Below are 21,789 nucleotides of genomic sequence, written 5' to 3'. Positions count from 1 at the left end.
ATGTTTAAACTTGCACTCGCTCCCAAATTTGCACTAACTGTCGTTAAACTGCCAGCAGCAGCCTTTACCCGAACCTGACTGGTGCCCCCCTCCGGAACCGCCGTCCCCGTCCTGAAAGGACTGCTGGACACCCCCCCCCCCCCGAGGCCCCGACATCAGCTTATGTCTCATCCATTAGCTTATGTCCTAATGGTCCCACCGTATTGCCGGGCGGACAGATTTCCTCTGACAAAATTGTTTGTTGTACCGCAGCCAAGCGGTACCTCCATAGACTTGGTATGCTTACTCAATCAGGGGGAACCGTTAGACGGTTCTTTTTCCCCAATTACACAGGCTAAAATAGCGAAGGCTTGGAGCCAATTCGAGAAAGTCCTTGGTTTCAGCCAATACCGATGACGTTCCTCGTCCTCCTTCTTGGACTCGTCGGGTTTCACCCGGTCCAAATTACATTTTTCAAGCGGAAGCAGGGAGAATATCTCCACATGTTCCCCTTTCCAAATACGCTCCCGCACCTCCGTTCTTAAGTGCGCTTCCAGGGGTCCCTCAAAGCAGATGTAAACCTCCCTTTTCGCAGCGTCTGACAAGCGTACCCCGTCCACCAACTTATCGGACTCCTCCCCGGCAGCAGCCGATGATGACTGTCCCGGAACCGCCACCCCAGCGCCCCCCGAAGGGGCCGATGCCCCACTAACCCCATTAACCTGCGACACCCCCAACACCGCCGACTGAGCCGGCGCCCCCCAAACTGCTGCCGGAGACCCCTCCAGCCCACTCCGTCCCATCAGCAAGCTATGTATCTCGCACAACAAAGTATAAATCCCAACCCCCCACCCCCTCTGGAGTCGGTGGTACACTTACCCAACCTCTCTGGGACATTGCTCCCAGCGGCTGTAACTACAGCAGCTCCTCGACTTCCGCTCACCGTCACCACCTCTGTCCGGACTTCCACAGGGCCCGGAGGCTGACTGCCCCCAGCCGCAACATCTCTGGAACCCGCAGGGGCATCCATCGACGATGAAGCACCGACTCCCCTCTCAAACCAGCCTCTGGGGTAGGGGACACGCCCCCTTCATCCGAAAGTTCACCGTCCTCCTACTCCGACAAGCTAGGGGCCGAACTCCGATCTCTCCTCCCCCGACCGCTTCTCCGCTCAGTAGAGGAACTGCCTTCTTCCTGGCCCTTAAGGGCCACGCTGGATACAGCAGCAGTACTGTGGCCCCTCTGCATGCCTGCCACAGTACTCTGCGACTCAATTGCCGTCCGTGCACCCATAGAGGCGGAGCTTATGGAGCGCTCCCCTCGCACCTCTGCAGCAGCCCCCCTATGTCTAGGAGTGGGTCTTCGCCCAGTTGTAGAAGCCCGGGGACGCCAGCCCGGCCGTACCAGGAGGCCCTCTCATCCTGCCGGCTAGGAAGCCCCACCTCCAGCCGGCCTGCGCCTGTGCCGCTATGCGCATAATGCACCCACTGTCGAAGCAGGGCGGGCGGAGGGAGCCGTAGGACCCCCGGCTGGGGTGTCCTGATGGCTCAGCGCATGAGGAACAACATCCGGGCTCAAGCGGGATGGCGCGCGGGAGTTGCGCGTGCTTGCCCCCAGAACAGCGCCGAGAGACAACCCCGAGCCAGAGCTTGAGACGACCCCCAGCAGCTGCTCCTCCAGTCAGCCTGGGCCAGGCAGCAAGGCCTCAGCCCGCACCCTCTGCAACAGGTCCTCGAGCTCCGCTATCAGGTACCTCTTCACACGCTGTCTTCCTGACGAATGATCCCTTCTCTACCTGCTCCTTCCTGTGATCTGACTGGGCTTGCCAGGCTCCTCCTCCTTGCCTTAACCTGACACTGCCCACTATCCTAGCTTCTCTGATTAACCCTCTAACTACCGCTACCTGTCATGTGCCCCCCTCCTCTCCCATTCTGTACGTTTTGGGTGCTTTCTATACCGCTAAATATTGTGGCACATAAAAACTGTACCACCCCAGAAATTCCTTATAATATACACTATACCTCTGAAATGCAAAACACTCTGTGCCCCTCACATATAGTAATAATGCCCCCTGTCCTCTGCACCCTACATATAAAATATAACAATGCCCAGTGATGTCACAGTACAGGGATAAAACACAGTGATGACATAGTACAGAGATAATATACAGTACAGGGTTAATATGCAATTACAGAACAGTGCAGGGTTAGAATTCACAATGGAGGGGGGTAGTGAGGAATGGCTGGGGTAAGGGCACAGTATTTACAGTGTTATCTGTGTAACCTGCCAGCCATGCCATCATCCACTGTTCTCCTGCACTCTGGTCCTTCCTCTGACCCCAGCAGGCCACCCTATGAGTCTGTGATCACATGACCAGTAGGGGGAAGAGCTGAACAGGAGGTCAAGATCGCTGTGTGTATGACAGTGTTTCCCAAGCAGGGTGCCTACAGATATAGCAAAACTACAACTCCCAACATGTTCGGACAGCTTTAGGCTGTCTGGGCATGCTGGGAGATGTGGTTTTCAACAGCTGGATGCACACTGCTTGGGAAACACTGCTGTATGGAGGCAGTGAAGGGTGAATGGGGTGACACTATTGTGGGATTGCTTCCCACTTGGTGGTGGCACCCCATTTGCGGGTGTCACCCGGTGCGGGTCCGCAAGCAACAACCCCCCTCCCTTTCTCCCTAGCAATGCCAGTGTCAGGACATCGCAGGTGCAGAGCAAGGTAGATTTACCCTCCCCTGGCTCTCCACTCATGGCAGCAGCAGCCACGGCGCCAGTCACAGCCCCTACACACACTGACTGCTGTGCTGAACCTGCATGCCGTGCCTCTATTATGCATTTTATTATTGTTCTGGCTATTTCTGTGTTTTTGTCACCAGTATATTAGGGTGAAGGATCGATTCAATTGACATTTATAGGCAATGAGTGAGCATGCATTAATTCTACTGAATGATACAATGTGATAGTGCTTTCATATATTTTCTTAACAGGTACAATCATGTAAATATATTCCACTATCTATAGCTGTGTTCACTCATTAAGGTTTTAAGTGCAATTATTAAATACAAAGCCAGGAATGTATTTCAAAAGAGAAGTCTCAGTTTTTCCTTTATATGTATCCTTTATTTATAACCTCTTCCTTTCTTTGTAGACAAAAATCACCATAAAAATGTGAACCCTTTTCTGCCCCATGATGTATATTTACATCATGGGGCCAGTAAGAACGTATGGAGCAGGATCCTCATTTCATCCCACCAGGATCCTCCCTCTAAGAGGAGCCACCACTAATAGTCATCATGTGATCACTGTTACGGGCTTTTAACCATTTAGATATATTGTATTGTTTAGATGGTTAAATTGGCTTTAGAATGTTTCTTGGGGGTGCAATGGTCTGGATCAACCCCTCCCCCCCCCCCCACCTGACCTCCCATTGCTTTTCTATCAACAGCGCATGCCTGCGGCAGGCTTTATCAATAGAGCGCAGATGTGATGGATCAGTGCAGAATATAGGTCCATAATTTATCTGTATGCGTCACCTAATGATGGCAAATCCTTCAGGGGGATAATAAAGTTTAAAAAAAAATCCAATACGATTTTACACACATACATTTTAGACATATAAATGATACATATAAATAACTCATTCCATACTAAAAATTCTAATCACCCCACATTCCATCTCAGAAAAAATAGAATAACAAGCGATCAAAAAGTCCCATCTAAACAAACATGGTACCGATAAAAACTATCGATCATGGCTCGAAAATATACAGAAAAAAAGAATGTTATAATAGTCTGAATAGGGCAATTTCAAGCACACTTGTTTTCTTAACAAAAGCTTGCATGTATGTGGTTAAATGAGTGGTGGATTTCCATGTACAACTGGCTCTGCATCAAACAAGTCCTTATATGCCTCTCTAGATGCAATATTTAAATAGCTATGGGTTTTAAAAAAAGAAGGAAAAAAATGAAAATGTGAATGTGAGAACACACAAATGGAACAATGACATTTTGTTATGCTTAATTCTTCTGACCCCATTGCAGGTATCTGAAAGAGTTCGAATTCTGGTAACAGATGCCAACGATGAGAGCCCTGAGTTCCTGAATACACCTTATATTGTGAATGTGCCTGAGGTATATATATATAGTTAAACAGTATCTGCTATTTTATTATTGATATGGAGGTTATTCATTACTACAGTATGTAATCATGTGGGATTGTTGCCCCTGTCTACAGTGGCAGCCATCAGTCATAAGGCAGGTGGTGCTGAAAAAGAGGGTAGTAATAGCATTTTGTACCAGAACTGATTACAGTGCAAATAATGTATTTCATATTTTCTAGGACACTCCTTCTGGTAGCAGCATTTTCCAGGTACAGGCAGTAGACAAGGACACAGGTTCTGGTGGAAGTATTACGTATTTAGTACAGGTACATGACCTTCTTTATAAAATAAGTTTTCTGTTCCCTTGACGTGTACATATTGTTGGCATTGTCCTGTAATACTGGACATAATTTAAATAAAAAATGTATTGAACAAAAGTTTACACATTACCAAATATTAGACAAAAAAGCAAGAATCCAACCTGACACCCTTTCTTTTTCACAATCATCATATATTATCGGTGTCTGCCTTGATCCCACATAAGAAAGAATAGTGGAAAACTCCCACCAAGTAATGTTGTATACAAACAGAAAAAAATAGGGGTGTGAATCGCCAAGAATTTGGCGATTCAATTCGAATCGCGATACCAGTGTGGCGATTCGATATATCCCGATATATCGCGATACCGTCTAGGTGACGATACATCGCGATATATCCCGATTCTATTTAAAAAACAATGTCTTTTACGCTTTATTAAAACTTTATTTTTTATTTATTTTTTTTGTACACTTTATTAGTCTTTTAGGAATCATTAGATTCCTCTGACAGATGAATAGAGTTCTATTGAATTCCATTTATCTGCGATCCATTGATAGAGCCTGGTCCAGCCAGGCTCTATCAATGACAGAGCCACGGAGAGCATACACATCTCCCTTTAGACGCCGCTGTCAGCTTTGACAGCGGCGATCTAAAGGGATAATAGCCAGCCGCGGCGATCGCCGCATGCTGGCTATTAGCGGCGGCCCCCGGCTACTGAGAACAGCCGGGGGCTGCAGAGTATGGAGCGGGCACGAGTCGGGAGCCCGCTCCATACATACTGCAGAGCACCGCATGCTGGATACTAGCGGCGGTAAAGCATCAGCGGCCCCCGGATACTGAAATCAGCCGGGGGCCGCAGAGTATGGAGGGGGCACGAGTCGGAGCCCGCTCCATACATCCAGAGCGCCGCCGCCGTGTCAGATCCGGCTGACAAAATTTGGAACTTGTATCTCCTGATGCCCGGGACATGCTTTTTGTGCATCAGGAGATACAAATTCCACATCACTAAAGCGATTTTTCACTTGCCGATACTGAATCTATTCAAAATATTTTTGAATCGATTCAGTATCGTTAAGTGAAAAATCGCGATAATCGCGGGAATCGATTTTTTCTTACATCCCTAGAAAAAAATTTAGTTCAAATTACCACTTAAAAAGTACATATTGGCCCTCATTTACTATTGTAAACCCGACTTGTTTTGTCGGGTTTATTTGGCGCAACTTTGTCTGCGACATGTCGCAGACATCGTGCGCCAGTCTGCGACACGATGCAACATTTTTCCCGATGGACCCGATGTGGGTTCTCCCAAACCCGAAAAAAGGTGCGTAACCTGACATTTCTGAGCTTTCCCACGTATTTATAAAGGTTTCCAACCTGAATTTGTTGAATTGTTGTGGATTTTTTCCCGACAACTCAGAGGAGTTGGAAACTAAAACCAACAAAACCCACATGCGACAAACAGGATGCGACATAATAATAAATACCAGGGGGAAAAAGCGGTCGGGTAAGAAAGCAACATAGACTTACAACCCAATTTTCTAAGTAAATGAGGGCCAATATATCTTTATTAGAAAATCCATTAAAACATACATGTGGACAGGTGATTACAAGGACAATTCCTTTACAACTACAGAGGAATTATAATGATGTAGTATATGCTGAACCAGCCTTTCTCAAAATATATGGTAGCACAGTAGATAGTATTACCTCCTATATAAATACTAAAAATAAATGTATGCAATGAATCCTGTGAAGATATATCCCACCTTATTCAGCTATGAAAAAAATTCTACCATACTACCAGGTGGTTCTGCCAATGAAATAACAAGCCTGCTCTGCAAAACAGTATTTCTGCTTGGATGTAAACGGAGGACTAACTTAAGTGCATAGTACATAGTTTGCAATAACTTCTGCACCCCAACGCAGCTTCGTGCCTCACTTCCTCAAGGGGCCGCTGTCTATGGCGGCGGTTATTGCAAACTATTGGTAAGCACTTAGGCACTTTCTGAATGATGATGTACTATGCACTTTAGTTAGTCCTCTGTTTACATCCAAGCAGAAATACTGTTTTGCAGAGCAGGCTTGTTATTTCATTGGCAGAACCACCTGGTAGTATGGTAGCGTGTATTTTATAGCGAAATAAGGTGGGATATATCTGCACAGGATTCATTGCATATAATTATTTTTAGTATTTATATAGGAGGTAATACTATCTACTGTGCTACCACTATCTACTGTGCTGCCCACACAGCCGTTGGCTGTCTGGGCATGCTGGGAGTTGTAGTTTTGCAACATCTGGAGGTCCGCAGATTGAAGACCACTGCATAGGAGGTAATACTCACGTGTCCCCGCTGCTCCAGACCCGTCACCGCTGCCCTGGATGTCACTCCATCGCTGTCGCCGTGTCCCCGTCGCTCCGGAACGTCTCTGCTGCCGGCTGGGTATCCTCGCTCTCCGTCGCCGCCATCACGTCGTTATGCACGCCGACGCATGTATGCGACGACGTGATGACGAGGAAGGAGAGCGCCAGCCATACAGGGGATCCCTGAACGGAGAAGACACCGAGGAGGCAGGTAAGGTCCCTCCCGGTGTCCTGTAAGCACTAACCCGGCTATTCAGTAGGGCTGTTCGAGACCGCCGCGGTGAAATCGCGGCGGTCCCGAACAGCCCGACTGAACAGCCGGGTTAGTGTCTCTTTCCCTTCAGACGCGGTGGTCAGCTTTGATCGCCTCGTCTGAAGGGTTAATACAGGGCATTAACTATTAATTATTTATTATTATTATTATTATTATTATTATAAATAGTAGTAGAACTTATTTTAAAATGTGATTATTGCCTTCAATACATTGTACCAAAATTCCTTGCAGCTTCCCTTTTGTTTCATGCTATTGCTTAAAGAGGTACTCCGGCGCTTAGACATCTTATCCCCTATCCTATGAAATATATTGTTGCATATCACAAGTAAACTGTTGCTGAATTTCTATTACTATATATGAACTCATACCGATTAGAATTTGATAGATGCATTTCTTTTTAATTTTTTTTTACCCTTATCTAACTATTCTTATAATTTTTATTATCACATTAATTTAACTATATTGTGTAATACAAATATATTAGTTCTGAGTCCCATGCAAGGGCCCTGCTGAGACTTTGAATTTCAGTATTTATCTCTAATAAATTAGTATCATTTATGTCTGGATCATCTTTCTTTCTTTCTATATCCTGTCTTTACATATACCTTGAGGACTGGTTCCTAGTTGAATTATCAACTATTCTATACAGTTGATAAATGAGTCGCACATAAGCAAAAAAATTGTAAGAAAAAAAATTACTAAAAAAAGGAATACATAAGCAAACATTGATAAATGTCCCCCATTATGTTTTTGTGTCTCAATCATAGATTTCAGGGTTTTTTTTGGTGGGGGAGAGGTTGACAGATAGAACTGTAGGTAAGCAGCTTGTGAAAAGGAAGATTAGAACATCTTAATTGTACTTACAGTAAATGAAACAGTGAGCTATGGCAAGTTATTTTCAGCAGCGGTGTCCTGAGCAAATACAACACTCTAAAAAAAGATCATTGATGACATGTATAACACCTTTATTTTCAGAACTCACATAGCACCAAATTCACAGTGGATCGTCATAGTGGTGTTTTTCGTATCAAATCTGGGGTGTCATTGGACTTTGAAAAATCAAGAACACATTTTGTCACAGTCCTAGCTAAGGTATGTACATTATTATATAAGGACGCTTAAGGGGCTTTAAAGGGGTACTCCGGTGGTTAATTTTTTTGACTATATGGCATCTTCTTTGTAAGTTTAGTTTTTTTGCAATATACATGTGTTACATGTTTTGGCAGCATGTGTGTGTTTTTCTTACCTGTTTGTGGGGCAGGAAGTTCTGTAGTTCAGAGGGTTTTCTTTTACTGTTGTCCACAGTTCTGAGTCTGTTGTGGACAAGATGTCATAGCACTTTTTTTTTCTCTGTCTGCATGAGAGGAATAAGCCACGCCCCCTCATCTCATCCAGCTGAGTACACAGCTCCTCACCTCCCCTCCCCCCTGCTCTGTATTCTAAGGACGCAGGTCTGCACAGGAGAAGGACCTCACAGAGAAAATAAGTGTTATCTGAAGGGGAGGATGAGAAGGTGCACGGGCTGGGGATGTATGGACTGCAGGGGAATAAATCTCGCACTGGGGATGATCTCTATATGTGAAGGGGGAGGGGGGACTCCTGAATGACACAACGTCCCTCTTGTGTGTGTATGCTAGTGTTTACAAACCAGTGTGCCTCCAGCTGTTGCAAAACTACAACACCCAGCATGCACTGATAGACTTTGGGCATGCTGGGAGTTGTAGATTTGCAACAGCTGGAGGTACACTGGTTGGGAAACACTGTTCAAGCCTATTCAGCATACACATCATGTCACACCAGTGTTTCCCAACCAGTGTGCCTCCAGCTGTTGCAAAACTACAACTCCTAGCATGCCCAAAGGCTGTGAGGTCATGCTGGCAGTTGTAGTTTTGCAACAGCTGGAGGCACCCTGGTTGGGAAACACTGGTGTATGCCCTGTAGAGGTGTGGTGAACTACAACCCCCAGGAGACTACAGAGGCAGCATGCTGGTGTTATACCACAGACTGAAGACTCCTGAATGACACATGTTGGGAGTTGTGGTCCCTTTTGTGTGTGTATGACAGTGTATCCCAACCAGGGCTGATTATATTAGTGTGCTGTGTATAAGGGGGCCGAACCGGGAAAATAGTAGGGTGGGTAAAGGGCGGAACAAACACAAAAAATTTTTTAAAAAACGAGCCGCCCCAAACCAGCAAGGTATGTGGTATGCTGAGATTTGTAGTTTTCAGCACAGCAAGAAGCAGAAAATATAAGCAAAGATAGGAAAACAAAGTGGGGGATAAAAAGACAACGAAGAACGGAAATAGAGTAGGCTAAACAACAAGAATAGAAATGAAACAAAACTAATAGGGTAAGTCAAAAACGAAAAACACGTTGACCACCGGATTACCCCTTTAAGTGGCAGTTTTGGTGTCAGGTTCAGTTTTATGAGCCAAATGGCAGAAGAGTGTGTGACTACAGCCCTAAGCAGTAAAAGGGAAGGAAAGGCTTTGCTTACCATACGTTTGCAAATTACCAGCTTTTACAGCTTTTTATTATTTTTCCTCATATTAGATATGGCTGTACCTTCCTGCTTCTCTCCCTATTTTCCCTTCCCACTTCATTACAGGGGGATGTTTGCAAGTTTGACAGACAGACTATTTCTTTGTAAGGGTGCATTCACACCACATTTTTGCAATGCAGTTCCCGTTTACGTTTTCAATGTGAAAACCGTACGGAACCGTATTGAAAACCGTATGCATTGACTCTCCAATGAAACCCGTATGCCAAAAGATGCATCAGGTTGTGTCCGTTTTGCACCTTGTACAGTTTTGTCAGTTTTTTTTTCTGTACCCAAAACCGAAGTCTACCACGGTTTTTGGTCCAGGTGAAAAACCATATTAAACCGTATACGTTTATTTTTAACATGGGAGTCAATGGGAACCGTACAGAACCGTATGTGCATACGATTCTATCCGGTTTTCACCATATGTTTTTTGACTTTGCACAGTTTTTTTTTCTTGGAATTTCAATCAAACAAGTGAAACCTTATTCAAAAAGGAGTGAAAAGTTGAAAATGTATACGTTTTTTTCTTAAAAAACGGATGCAACCGGACATCATTTTTCAAACCGTATACGGTTTTTAACTGTATACGGGTTGGAATTTGTACACACATTTTGATACAGTTTAGTCAGGTTTTGAGAAATCCGTTTTTCATCAAAAACCTGATAGCTTAAAATATGATGGAAAAGTTAAGCAGGAGCATTTTGAAGGACAAGTTGGTGAGTTTGGTCAAATAATGCCAACATCCAGAGGAAGCATGTGGTAGTAAGTATGTAAGAAGGGGGGTATTCCAGAGGTAAACAAATATTCTCAACTGAACTGGTGCTATTAATTTATACAGATTTGTAAATTCCCTCTACTTAAAAGATTTCAGTACTTAGCTGTTATATGCCCCAGAGGAAGTCATGTAGGTCTTTCCATGCTTTGTATTGCAACCTCTGTCATGTTGAGAACTGTCCAGAGCTGGAGCAATACTACTAAAACAAAACTACCCTGCTCTGGACAATTTGTGGTGTCCCGGTACCGTATTGCATACCGTACCTTGCATGGTGGTCCCCAAAGTCAGAGTTACTACGTTCAGGTAGGGTCCCCCAGGTGGGACAGCCCTTAGTCACCTCCTCCTTTTCTAACTTTATGATGTTTGTGTGTATATATTTGATAATGTGTATATTTAATATAATACATATTAGTGTGCTTACCTTGTTAGTGTCGCAGGACCTTCGGTCACGTGACTATGTTAATTCCTCCGTGGTATGTTGGAGGACCTTTGGAGGTACTTGGGTCACATGTTACCCATAACCCTTTGTAAAGATGATTGGCAGAAGTATTGGAACAATTAGCTCTATTCCAGCCCCTGCCCATATAAGGGATCTTTAGCCAATTATCACTCTCTTGGGTTGCTGCTCTCGCGGATGCCAGACTAGCAGGATGGATCTGTGCAACTTTCAAAGACAAGTTAGGCCAGAAAACCTGCCGGCCTCAGCCAAACTAAACCGTGAGTCCTCAACTAAATCCCCGCTAAAGCTAGCGTGACTACTGGACCGAAATGAGATTCCCTAAATCCAGTGGAACAGCGCATATCAATCTACGGATTCTAAAATGCTTAAGTCCCCAACCACTGTCAATCTCTAAAGAGACTTTGCCTGTATAGAGACTGTTGCGGTTATGAAGTTTGCATAAAATCTTCACTAAAGTTCTGACTGTTTTCAGCAAATTCTCCGGTTGTGGACATTCAATTATTCTATACCTCCCTATCGCTCTTGGGAAGGGTGGCGGTAGGACAAGCATTACAGAGGAGCCCTCACTCTGGCGTCACGAATAGAAAGGGTTAACCAGACACCCTTTAGTCACTGCACAGCTACACCCCATATACCCTTCCCCCCCAGACTATCACAAAATCAAAAAATGAAAAGAGGTGGCAGCAGGGAGCTGTATGTCAGATTTGAAAGAACTACACAACTTCCAGCTGATAAGTAATGTATTTACAAACCTGTAAAACTTTCCAAAACAGGTTGATCAGATTTTTTTCCCTCAGGAAAACTCCTTTAACTGTCCAGTGAACAAACGTGGAAAAATACCCTAAGGAAGTGTTTCTCACATAGCAGTTGAATTGTGTTGTTTTTTATGCACTTCTTAACTACGTCTAAAGAAATTACACTCCTGTAAAAGAACACTTATGGGGAGATTTATCAAAACATGTCTAGAGGAAAAGTTGCTGAGTTGTCCATAGCAACCAATCAGATTGCATCTTTTATTTTTGAAAAAGGCCTCTAAAAATTGAAGAAGCGATCTGATTGGTTGCTATGGACAACTCAGCAACTTTCCTCTGAACAGGTTTTTATAATATGCTTTGAACAGGATTGGTAGATATTTGCCTAAAAAATTGAATATCCTTATAACTAATTTAATGTTGCAAACCTATTTGTGGTCGGATTCTTATATGTACCGTAAGTAGGGTACCACTTGCATGAATAATTAGGCCTGGGGTGTGCCTGGGTGGCCGTGAAGGGTATCCTAGAGAAGGGGGATACCCTGAGAGTGACTGTAGAAAAAAAAGGGGAAGGGAGGGTGGGGACATCTTGCCTGCTGGCGACAGCACCTGTGTGGATCAGGTGGGTATATAAAGACCAGACTCCTCCCACAAATTAGGTTAACTGTTTCAGCTAACCTCCACTTGTGGTCAGATTCTTATATGTACCGTAAGTAGGGTACCACTTGCATGAATAATTAGGCCTGGGGTGTGCCTGGGTGGCCGTGAAGGGTATCCTAGAGAAGGGGGCAAAAATACCTCAGTTAGGTAATACATGAATTAATGGTTAAGCATAACCTACGTCATATGAACCCAAGATAACAGACAAAATACTCCAGTTAACAGCCAGAGGTTGGAACGTGTCAATGGAACAGTGCCCTTAACTTACTTAACATCTAAGTGATAACTGACAAAGCGAAGCCCCTACCCAGAAGCTGGCGCAGCTGTTATGGAGCCGAAGCCAAGATACATTTCTAGATATGCCACTTGGCACTACTAGACCCATAGCACCTACCAGGATGGTACTTCCAGGGTGCGCATGGATAGAGGTAACCCAAGTGTCAAATATAGAAAATGTCGAAGTGCTAGATAGACAGAAGGTACAATGAGTCAGTTAGAAAAGTGGCCAAAACACAAACGTCAGTAGGTATTTAGATAGGTAGTGCCAGAAGAGGAAGATTTGAAAAGTGTCCCGAGCTACACATATAAGTAATCCTATTGAACCATGCCATACATAAAGTGACAACAACAGACCCACATAGAAAAAACATAAAAGGATATAACATACTTAACCTGAGGTTTCGTGTACCAGTAAGGTAGTCTCCACATACTTGCAGGTGTAAAGAAGATTATTACTGCTATGCTCTGAGGCTTATTGCAAAAGAAAATATACATGACCAGCAAGTTACAAAGACTGATAAGGGCAAATTTCCCAACAGGTACACACGACAAGACATGAACAAGCTGAACCGACATTAAAGGACTTAACACTAAGACGTGTACAACTAAGACCACAATCAGACACATAGTAACAAACATAAGAGCAAGATAGAGATGGCAACAACATGAGGCTCGTGGACTGAAACTGCCTCAGACAGAATCGTATGAAACGCAGAAACGGAAACAACATGAGGCTCGTGGACTGACAGTGCAATCTGCCTCGGACAAAATCGCATGAAACATAGAAACGGAAACATCATGAGGCTCGTTGATTGTCAAGCAATCTGCCTCTAACAGGGGCGTAAGTAACGTACAAAAACAAATGACAAGAGGCTCGTGGATTGAGGATACAATCTGCCCCAAACAAGAACATTTGTAATGTACAAAGGAATGACAACAATACGAAGGCTCGAGGATTGTCAGGCAGTCTCTCTCTCCCAGGGACATGTGATGTACGAAAGGCATGCAAAGAGGCAGCTTAACACTTACCTGGAATGGCAAGGTCGAACTGACTGTAACAAGGCGTTTGTAATGACCAAAAAGAAAACTATAAAGATGAAGCTTTACGGATTGACGACAGCAATCAGCCTCCAACCACACCGAATGCATAGCGCTAAGCGGTAAAACAACCTAGAGTACATAGCGTAAGCTGAAACAAAAGAACTGAAACAGAAGGGGACAACAAACTATGAAACTTACACTCTAAGGAACTGTATGCGTATTAAATACCCTGTAGGGAACCATATGTATATCAAACTGTAGTGAACCGTTAACGTTGAAACATGGTATATCACTTGAAGTAACATAAGCACTGTATAACATAAGCTATCTGCCTCTAACAGGGCATATGTAACATACAAAACAAAAGACGACAAGAGGCTCGTGGATTGATGATACAATCTGCCCCCAATGAGAACATTTCTAATGTACAAAGGAATGACAACGATATGAGGCTCGAGGATTGTCGGGCAGCCTCTCTCTCACGGGAGCGTGTGACGTACGAAAGGCATATAAAGTGACAACTTAAAGCTTACCTGAAATGGCGAGGTCAAACTGGCTGTAACAAGGTGTATGTAATGACCAAAAAGGAAACTATAAAGATGAAGCTTTACGGATTCACGACAGCATTTAGCCTCCAACCACATCGAACACATAGCGCTAAGACTTAAAGCAACATAAAGTAAGATGAAACAAAAGAGCTGAAACAACAGATGGGGACAATAAACTAGGAGACGTACACTGTAAGGAACTGTATGCGTATTACCCTGTAGGGAACCATATATATGTACCACTATAGGGAACCGTTAATGTTGACGCATGGTATATCCCTTGAAGTAACGTAAGCACCGTATAACATGAGCTATCTGCCTCTAACAGGGGCGTGTGTAACGTACGGACAAAAGACAACAAGAGGCTTGTGGATTGACGATACAATCTGCCCCAAATGAGAACATTTATAATATACAAAGGAATGACAACGATATGAGGCTTCTCTCTCATGGGAGCGTGTGACGTACAAAAGGCATGTAAAGTGACAACTTAAAGCTTACCTGGAACGGTGAGGTCAACCTTGCTGTAACAAGGCGTGTATAATGACCAGAAACTAAACTATAAAGATGAGGCTTTACGGATTGACGATAGCAATCAGCCTTCAACCACACTGAACGTATGGCGCTAAGAGGTAAAACAACCAAGCGTACATAACGTGACAGCTGAAACAAAAGAATGGGAGAATAACTATGAAACGTATACTGTAAGGAACTGTATGCATGTATTACCCTGTAGGGAAATGTATGCATGTCACACTGCAGGTAACCGTATGTATGTGACACTGCAGGTAACCGTATGTATGTGACACTGAAGTTAACCGTATGTATGTGACACTGAAGGTAACCGTATGTATGTGACACTGAAGGTAACCGTACGTATGTGACACTGAAGAGAACCGTTAACGTTGAAGCATGGTATATCACTTGAAGTAATGTAAGCACCGTATAACATCTCCGAAAACAACAAAGCCCTGTATATAAGCTTAGAGTAGTGTAAACACTGAACAACATTAATGTTCAACAGAACAGCTAAATTAACCACTGTATACACTGTATACACTGTATACTGTATACACCGTATATATAAGCCACAGTAAAACGCAATTACCAGCAATAGAACATAGGCCCATATGTCAGCTAAAATCATGTAAAATGCCCAGTATATCTGCTACAGTAACATAAGCCCCAAGTAACATTAATGTACCGTATATCAGTTAATTAACACTAACGCATAGCATATAGACACTTGTTATGTAATGCAAATTATCAGTTATAGTAACATAAGCACCGTTTGACCACAATAGGGACATTAATGCACCACATGACAGCTATGGAAACGTAACACAGCATCGGCTATATTAACAAAAAGCCCAGTAAATCAACTATACCAAACAAGCACAGTACATACGCTATGGTATCAATGTCTGGTACTGCAAACCAATATAACGTGAAGCATGGTATCAGCTCAGGTAACACATGCCACCGGAACTATTGTAGCATAAATGTCACAGTCATGTATGTACAATGTGACAGCTCCAGAAAGGTATACATAATTTTATGCGTAATGTGCCTGCTATAGTGTGAACATTATGGGGTAGAATGAATCATGTTCAATGAGAAACATAAGAGTAACATGACAGCGCTGAACATGAAAAACATAACCACAAGCCATGAAAACAATACTGTAAGAAACATATGCAGGTCACGTTGAAGGAAGATGTACATGTTACACCGCTAGGGAAACATATGCACGTACACTGAATGGGAACCTGAGTAATACACAGTTGAATGCAGGCGTGGTATACTGTGTGCGATATCAGCAAGGAACACTATGTGGAAGGTAGGCGTGGTATACTGTGTGGGAACGTATGGCAGTACGCGGTTTTGCTTGTTACCTGCTGTTGCAACCGAGTGGAAACGCAATCATGGTGGTGTAGTTGTGTAGAATGTAGCCGTGACACAGGAAGCCAAGTGATGTCAGTATCCTGGTTGAAATGAATACGTGTTATCTTGTGTGAACTGTATGCGTGATAAATGCAGGAAAACATGGCGTGTATGGTAACGAAACACAGAACGCTGTAAGGAAACATAAGTGTGGAGAACCATGTGGTAATGTCAGCAAGGACATCCTATCACACCTGACCTCCCACATGAGTAAATGTAAAAGCAATGCCATGATAACAGCCTAACATACTAGACCTGAGAACCATGAGAGTCATGCTGTGACAGCTTGAAAAACCTGACCTGCATACATTAATGAAAGCCTAACGTGACATAACTAAAAACCAAGACAAATGTGACAATAAAGCTATGAAACATCTGCTGATGTATCAGGTGGGCGCACAGTATATTCTATGGTGACATAACCCATACATGACTACGTGTATGTAATTATAAACTATAGAAGTTATAAGATTGGTAACATAAAACAGTATAGAGACATATGATGTATCTACGATAAGTAACATAAGTGTATATGTGGTGTACATATAACTGACAAACACAGTAAATAAATGCACTGGTGATGTATAACAGTACAATGTATAATGACAATTTATACATGGCCTATAATCGATGACATGTCTGAGATAGAGATTGGTCCTAGGCTGCAGCATAAAAGAGCGCACAGATGGGGAGACGCAGCAGGAGAGACTCCAGCGAGGGGACAGAATGGAGAACGGTTGTGAGCATGAAACTGGTTTACACCAGGTCACATATGAAGGAAAAATAATCTTGTTAATGTAAGAACAGTTAAAACAACACCAAAATATGGAGGCCCCCCCAACACCTGGAGATTCAGCAGCCTGTACTGCTCTGTCAGCCCAAACACATCCTCCTGCTGCAGTCAATTATTTGTATAAGCCACAGCTGTGACCTTCCTATCAGTGATCTTTGCAGACTAAGAAACTGAGGCAGGAAAGAGTTAACCTCAAGCTGAAATATGCAAATTACCTCACGGCCAGCAGGCCAGGGCTGGAGCCTGCACAGCTACATGTGCTTACTGCATATTGTAGGAGCGAGATGTAGCTACTTCACAGCCTGCAGCGTGAAAGGTACCTTAACACATTACCATATTCCCTGCATCATAGTTAGGCTAGCAAACAGTGCCTCTCTGCGACATATGCAATCAAACCTCCCGCCAAAACCACAGCATCCGGTGCAAAGACATCTGGCATGCTGGCGACAGGATCAGGTGGGTATATAAAGACCAGACTCCTCCCACAAATTAGGTTAACTGTTTCAGCTAACCTCCACTTATAAACTGAATGTGGTAGCTGATGCAGTCAAGAAATGCTTCAAAAAACATTATTCGACTGCCATGTGAGAACTTTTTCTCTCTATCTATCTATCTCCTGCACCCATACCTAATCTATATATGACCTACTAGATACAATATTTTTTTAACTTGCTCCAGAGACCTGGAGCCCTATTGGTTTGCTCCATGCCCCATGTTACACATAAGAAGGTTTCTTAGGAGGTCAAACTTCACAGAAATTTTAAAAAAATGTATATATAACTAAAGCACCAAAATCAATGTACAGTACTATAAAAAGAGAAAATAAAATATTATATATTGTGAGACAGTGGCAAGAATTGCTATAGTTCCTCAAGGTACCTGTCACATGTAGACACCAGGTTTTAGGAAGGGCATATCTCATCCAAGGAAAGCTGGGTGAGGTATGGGTAATCCAGAGATCCTTAAATCTCTGGCAAGACTTAGCTTGCTAGAGACTTTTGGTAAGTCCTGCTAACGGGCCTGGATTTTTGTGGAATTAAACATAGATTTGGCAGTTGGACCTTTCACCCCCCCCCCCCCCCCTTGCTGGGCCAGTCCAGCTTTTCAGACTAGCCCGTATCAGCACAAGTGCTGAAAACATCCTGTCACTGGACCTTAAAATAAGGTGATAGTCAGTTTGCTAGTGAGGCTAAAAGAAACCTGACCCTCTGATGGGAGCTTTATTCCAGAAGGCTTCAGCCTCAAAAGCAGACATTTACCTCTATGAGTGACACCTTTGTTGGGTGTTTTGTTGGATGGCTGGTTGTAAGTCACCTTTAAAGACAGAAGATTGTCTGTATAGTTAGCACTTGACAAGCTGGATTTATTTTGTGTTTATGCCTGAGTGTAAAGGTTGTATTTGTTTTTTTTGGGCTGTATTTGTTTCTGAAAAAGGAAAAGCCCTGTATAAGCATCACTACTGTGTCACTGTCTCTCTTATTTTGCTGCTATTGGATTGGTTATATGAAGCTAATCTCCCACAATATAGAGAAATATACCTGAAACAAGACAGTGGGAATTATAAAGTTTAGTCAGGAAGGTGCTGTGAGGAAAATGAGTTTAAACATATACTGCCTTCTGTCCATTCAAAGTTTTTAATGAGAACTATGTTACTGGTTATACTAGATACAATCACAGTGTTCTGCTTTTTAGACCTGGGATTTGGGTTTCATTTGCATTGATGGTGCAGTTACATGAAGACTTCAGACTTTAACATTTAGACTTCCTTCTTCCCGCTGTTCAAATTTTTTACATTAAATGTTATGAAATTAGGCTTAGTTTACCTGTAGTAGGAAAATTAGACTCACGTTAGTTCCGATTCATGGAAGTAAATGAGAAAAACTTTGCAAAACATTACTATCCAGCACTATGTTTTACCATAAAATGTTTATGGGATTATTTCCTGTGCTGTGTGAGGTTATATCATACATGTCTGTTTCTTAGACAGCATACTTTTTTGTTTAAAATTATCCATTTATAAATTTAAAACATTTGCCTCTATTTGCCCTGAATGTTTGTTTAAGTAATACAGTTTATTGCGTCTTAAAGGATGGAGGGGGAAAACTACGTGGCAAGTACCAAGTTTTAACATCTACTACAACAGTGACCATTAATGTTGAAGATGTGCAAGACTCACCACCAGTGTTTGTAGGAACACCATACTATGGTTATGTATATGAGGATACTATACTGGTAAGGTTTTTGTTCCCATTTTGGTTTAAGAAGTGTGTGCTTTAGATCTGATTATCTTTCAGAGCAATATAAACTTTTATTACTTAAATCATTTCAATTTTTTTCAGGACTTTAATACTGATGGCCAATCATTAGGATATGCCACCAATCTCAGATAAGTGGGGGTAAAACACCCAGCACCCCTATGAGGTCACAGGACTAAAGCAAATGCACAGGTTGACTAGACAGGGGGCCTGAGCCCCTGTCCATTTGATGGCCCTCCTAAAAGTGGCCTTCTCAGTATGGCGATATTATCATAGTAGTAATATATTGTCCGGTAGCCATTATTTTATGTTTCTGAACCCCACATCGCCACTAACCTAATGGAGCAGTAGCTCACTGAGAGCTACTGGGCAGTATGGCTTCATTATGTGGGCATTTAAATAAATAGTTATCAGAAGTGCCCTTTTTTCACTATAACCCCCCAAATGTCTGTGCATGTCCCTGAGAGACACTGTCAAGTACAGAAAACCCCTCCCACCGCCACTAAACTAAAATCATCAGTAAATTGGCTAAAATATGCTGATTCCAAATCTGTAATACTTACTTGCATTTTCCCACTGTAAGCCTGCAATTGTAAGGCTCCTTTCACACTATAAAATGCATCAGTAATGTTCCATTATGAAAACCCTTAAAATCGTCTGTTAAAAGACCATTACAAAATCCCATTTACAGTCTTTGGGATTTTTAAATTATCTGTTTTAACCCGTCATAGCCCGTTATTAATAACGGGTGTAATTTTTGCATGGGAGAAAGAACGGAAGAAATAGTGCATGCACTATTTTGGGAAATTTTGTAATGGCCATATGGGATTGTGTAACGGCCATTTAATGGCCAATATTAAGTGTTTTCCTAACGGAACATTAAACGGATCTTTAAAACGGATGAATTTTATAGTGTGAAAGGAGCCTAAGAATCTAAGTAGTCCTTTCCAATACATTTGTGAGCTAAATAGGCGTACAGATGGAATGCCTCTGAGTAGGAACATAAAAATTACAGATTTTTTTATTTTTATTTTTTGGGAGGGGGGAGGGTGTAAGCTACAGAGTCCCTTAATATGAAGAGGCTGCAGCACTCATAGACCTGGCTGAAACTACCAGTAGAACATGTCATAGTGGCTTGCTGGAGGAAGTTGTAGTAGTCTGTGTAAAGCAGCAGGTTGAGACACCTTTAAAATTAATTCATATTTGGCCAGCCAGGTGACCCAGGCCCTTCTAGCTGGAGGGAGGTTGCAATAGCAACCTTCAGCATGTCAAAGTGGTTTACTGGAGGAAGTTGTGATAGCCTACGTACAGTAGCAGGTTGAGAAAGCATTAAAATCAATTAAAAATTTGCCAGCCAGGTGACCTAGGCCTGGCTGGCCGGAGGGAGGGAGGTTGCAAATGCAACCTTCAGCATGTCACAGTGGTTTACTGGAGGAAGTTGTAGTAGCCTACGTACAGCAACAGGTCAAGAAACCATTAACATTTATTCAAATTTGGCCAGCCAGGTGACCCAGGCCTGGCTGTAGGGAGGGTGCAATAGCAACCTTCAGCGTGTCACAGTGGTTTACTGGAGAAAGGTGTAGTAGCCTGCATACGGCAGGATGAGAAACCTCTAAAATCTATTTCAATTTGGCCTGCAGCCCTTGCTGGCCGCAAAGGGTTTGCAAAAGAAAATGCAATAAAAAAAGCTATTTTAATGTGGCCAGCAGAGCTAGCGGGCCGAAGGGTGTTTGCAAAAGCAAACACAATAAATGTTAACTTTGCCCCAGCCAGGTGGCCCAGGCCTGGCTTGGGAATCACACTGAGACCACAGCAATGGAGCAAAACTTTTCTTCGGACATGTATTGCCCATGGCCATAGCTATTACTCCATGTATCAACCGTTTCATGCACTGTTCTGCAAACAGACAAGTACATGGAGTAGCCCACCCTCTCTGCCACATGACTGTGCAAAGCGGGGACGGCATTCTTTGCAAAATAATGGCGACTAGGTATGCGCCACCTGGGCTGGCTACACCCTATTGGTTGCCTGAGGGCCATGGAGTCAACAAGAAGGTATCGGAGGGCCTTCGCCTCCAACAACTTGGCCAGGTACGAATTGAGGCACACTACAACAGGGTGACTGGGAGAATACTGTTGTCTGGAGGACATGCTTTTAGACTGGCAGAGAGGACAGCACAATGAGTACTGATGGTGTTTGTTTCGCAAAAACAGTTCCGCAAACACTGTCAGTACTGATTGTGCTTGCGGAACAATATGAAATGCAAAAGACCTTTATTAACAATACAGACTACATACATGTAAATTCAACATGCTTTTTGACTGGCAGAGATGACAGTACAATGAGTACTAAAGTTTTTAGTGGAACAATATTAAATGCACTAGAACCGCTTAACACTACAGACTAAATACGTGTAACTTAAACACGCTTTTTGGGTGGAAGGGATGATAGCACAATGCGTACTGAAGGTGTTTGCGGAATTTTATTATATTCACTACTGTGTTGACATGCCCTATAAGTATATAGGTGCCACTTGAATACGCTTTGTGGGTGGGTGGCACAGATCAATTCACCTCACTGGAGCTGGTTCAAGAACACTATTCAATTCAGGTATATGCAGGTATGAGCCTTGAAAAAGGCTGTGGATTTGTGGTAGGAAAAGATGAGCCCTTTAGAGGCTGTGATTAAAATGTC

The 21,789-nt window shown here is 43.1% G+C and overlaps 1 protein-coding gene across 1 annotated transcript in view; it reads left to right on the top strand.

Moving 5' to 3' along the window:
• Window positions 1-21,789, top strand: part of CDHR1 (cadherin related family member 1) — a 197,256-nt gene that overhangs the window by 60,266 nt on the left and 115,201 nt on the right. Inside the window, exons 7-10 of the mRNA XM_056530930.1 lie at window positions 4,030-4,119; window positions 4,328-4,414; window positions 8,018-8,134; window positions 18,929-19,072. Coding sequence (XP_056386905.1) covers window positions 4,030-4,119; window positions 4,328-4,414; window positions 8,018-8,134; window positions 18,929-19,072 — 438 coding nt within the window. The remainder of the gene's footprint in view (window positions 1-4,029; window positions 4,120-4,327; window positions 4,415-8,017; window positions 8,135-18,928; window positions 19,073-21,789) is intronic.

Source organism: Hyla sarda, chromosome 7 (genome assembly GCF_029499605.1).
Source record: "Hyla sarda isolate aHylSar1 chromosome 7, aHylSar1.hap1, whole genome shotgun sequence".
Classification (NCBI taxonomy): domain Eukaryota; kingdom Metazoa; phylum Chordata; class Amphibia; order Anura; family Hylidae; genus Hyla; species Hyla sarda.
Note: the sequence above shows the minus strand (reverse complement) of the source record. Positions and strands in the feature narration are given on the sequence as shown.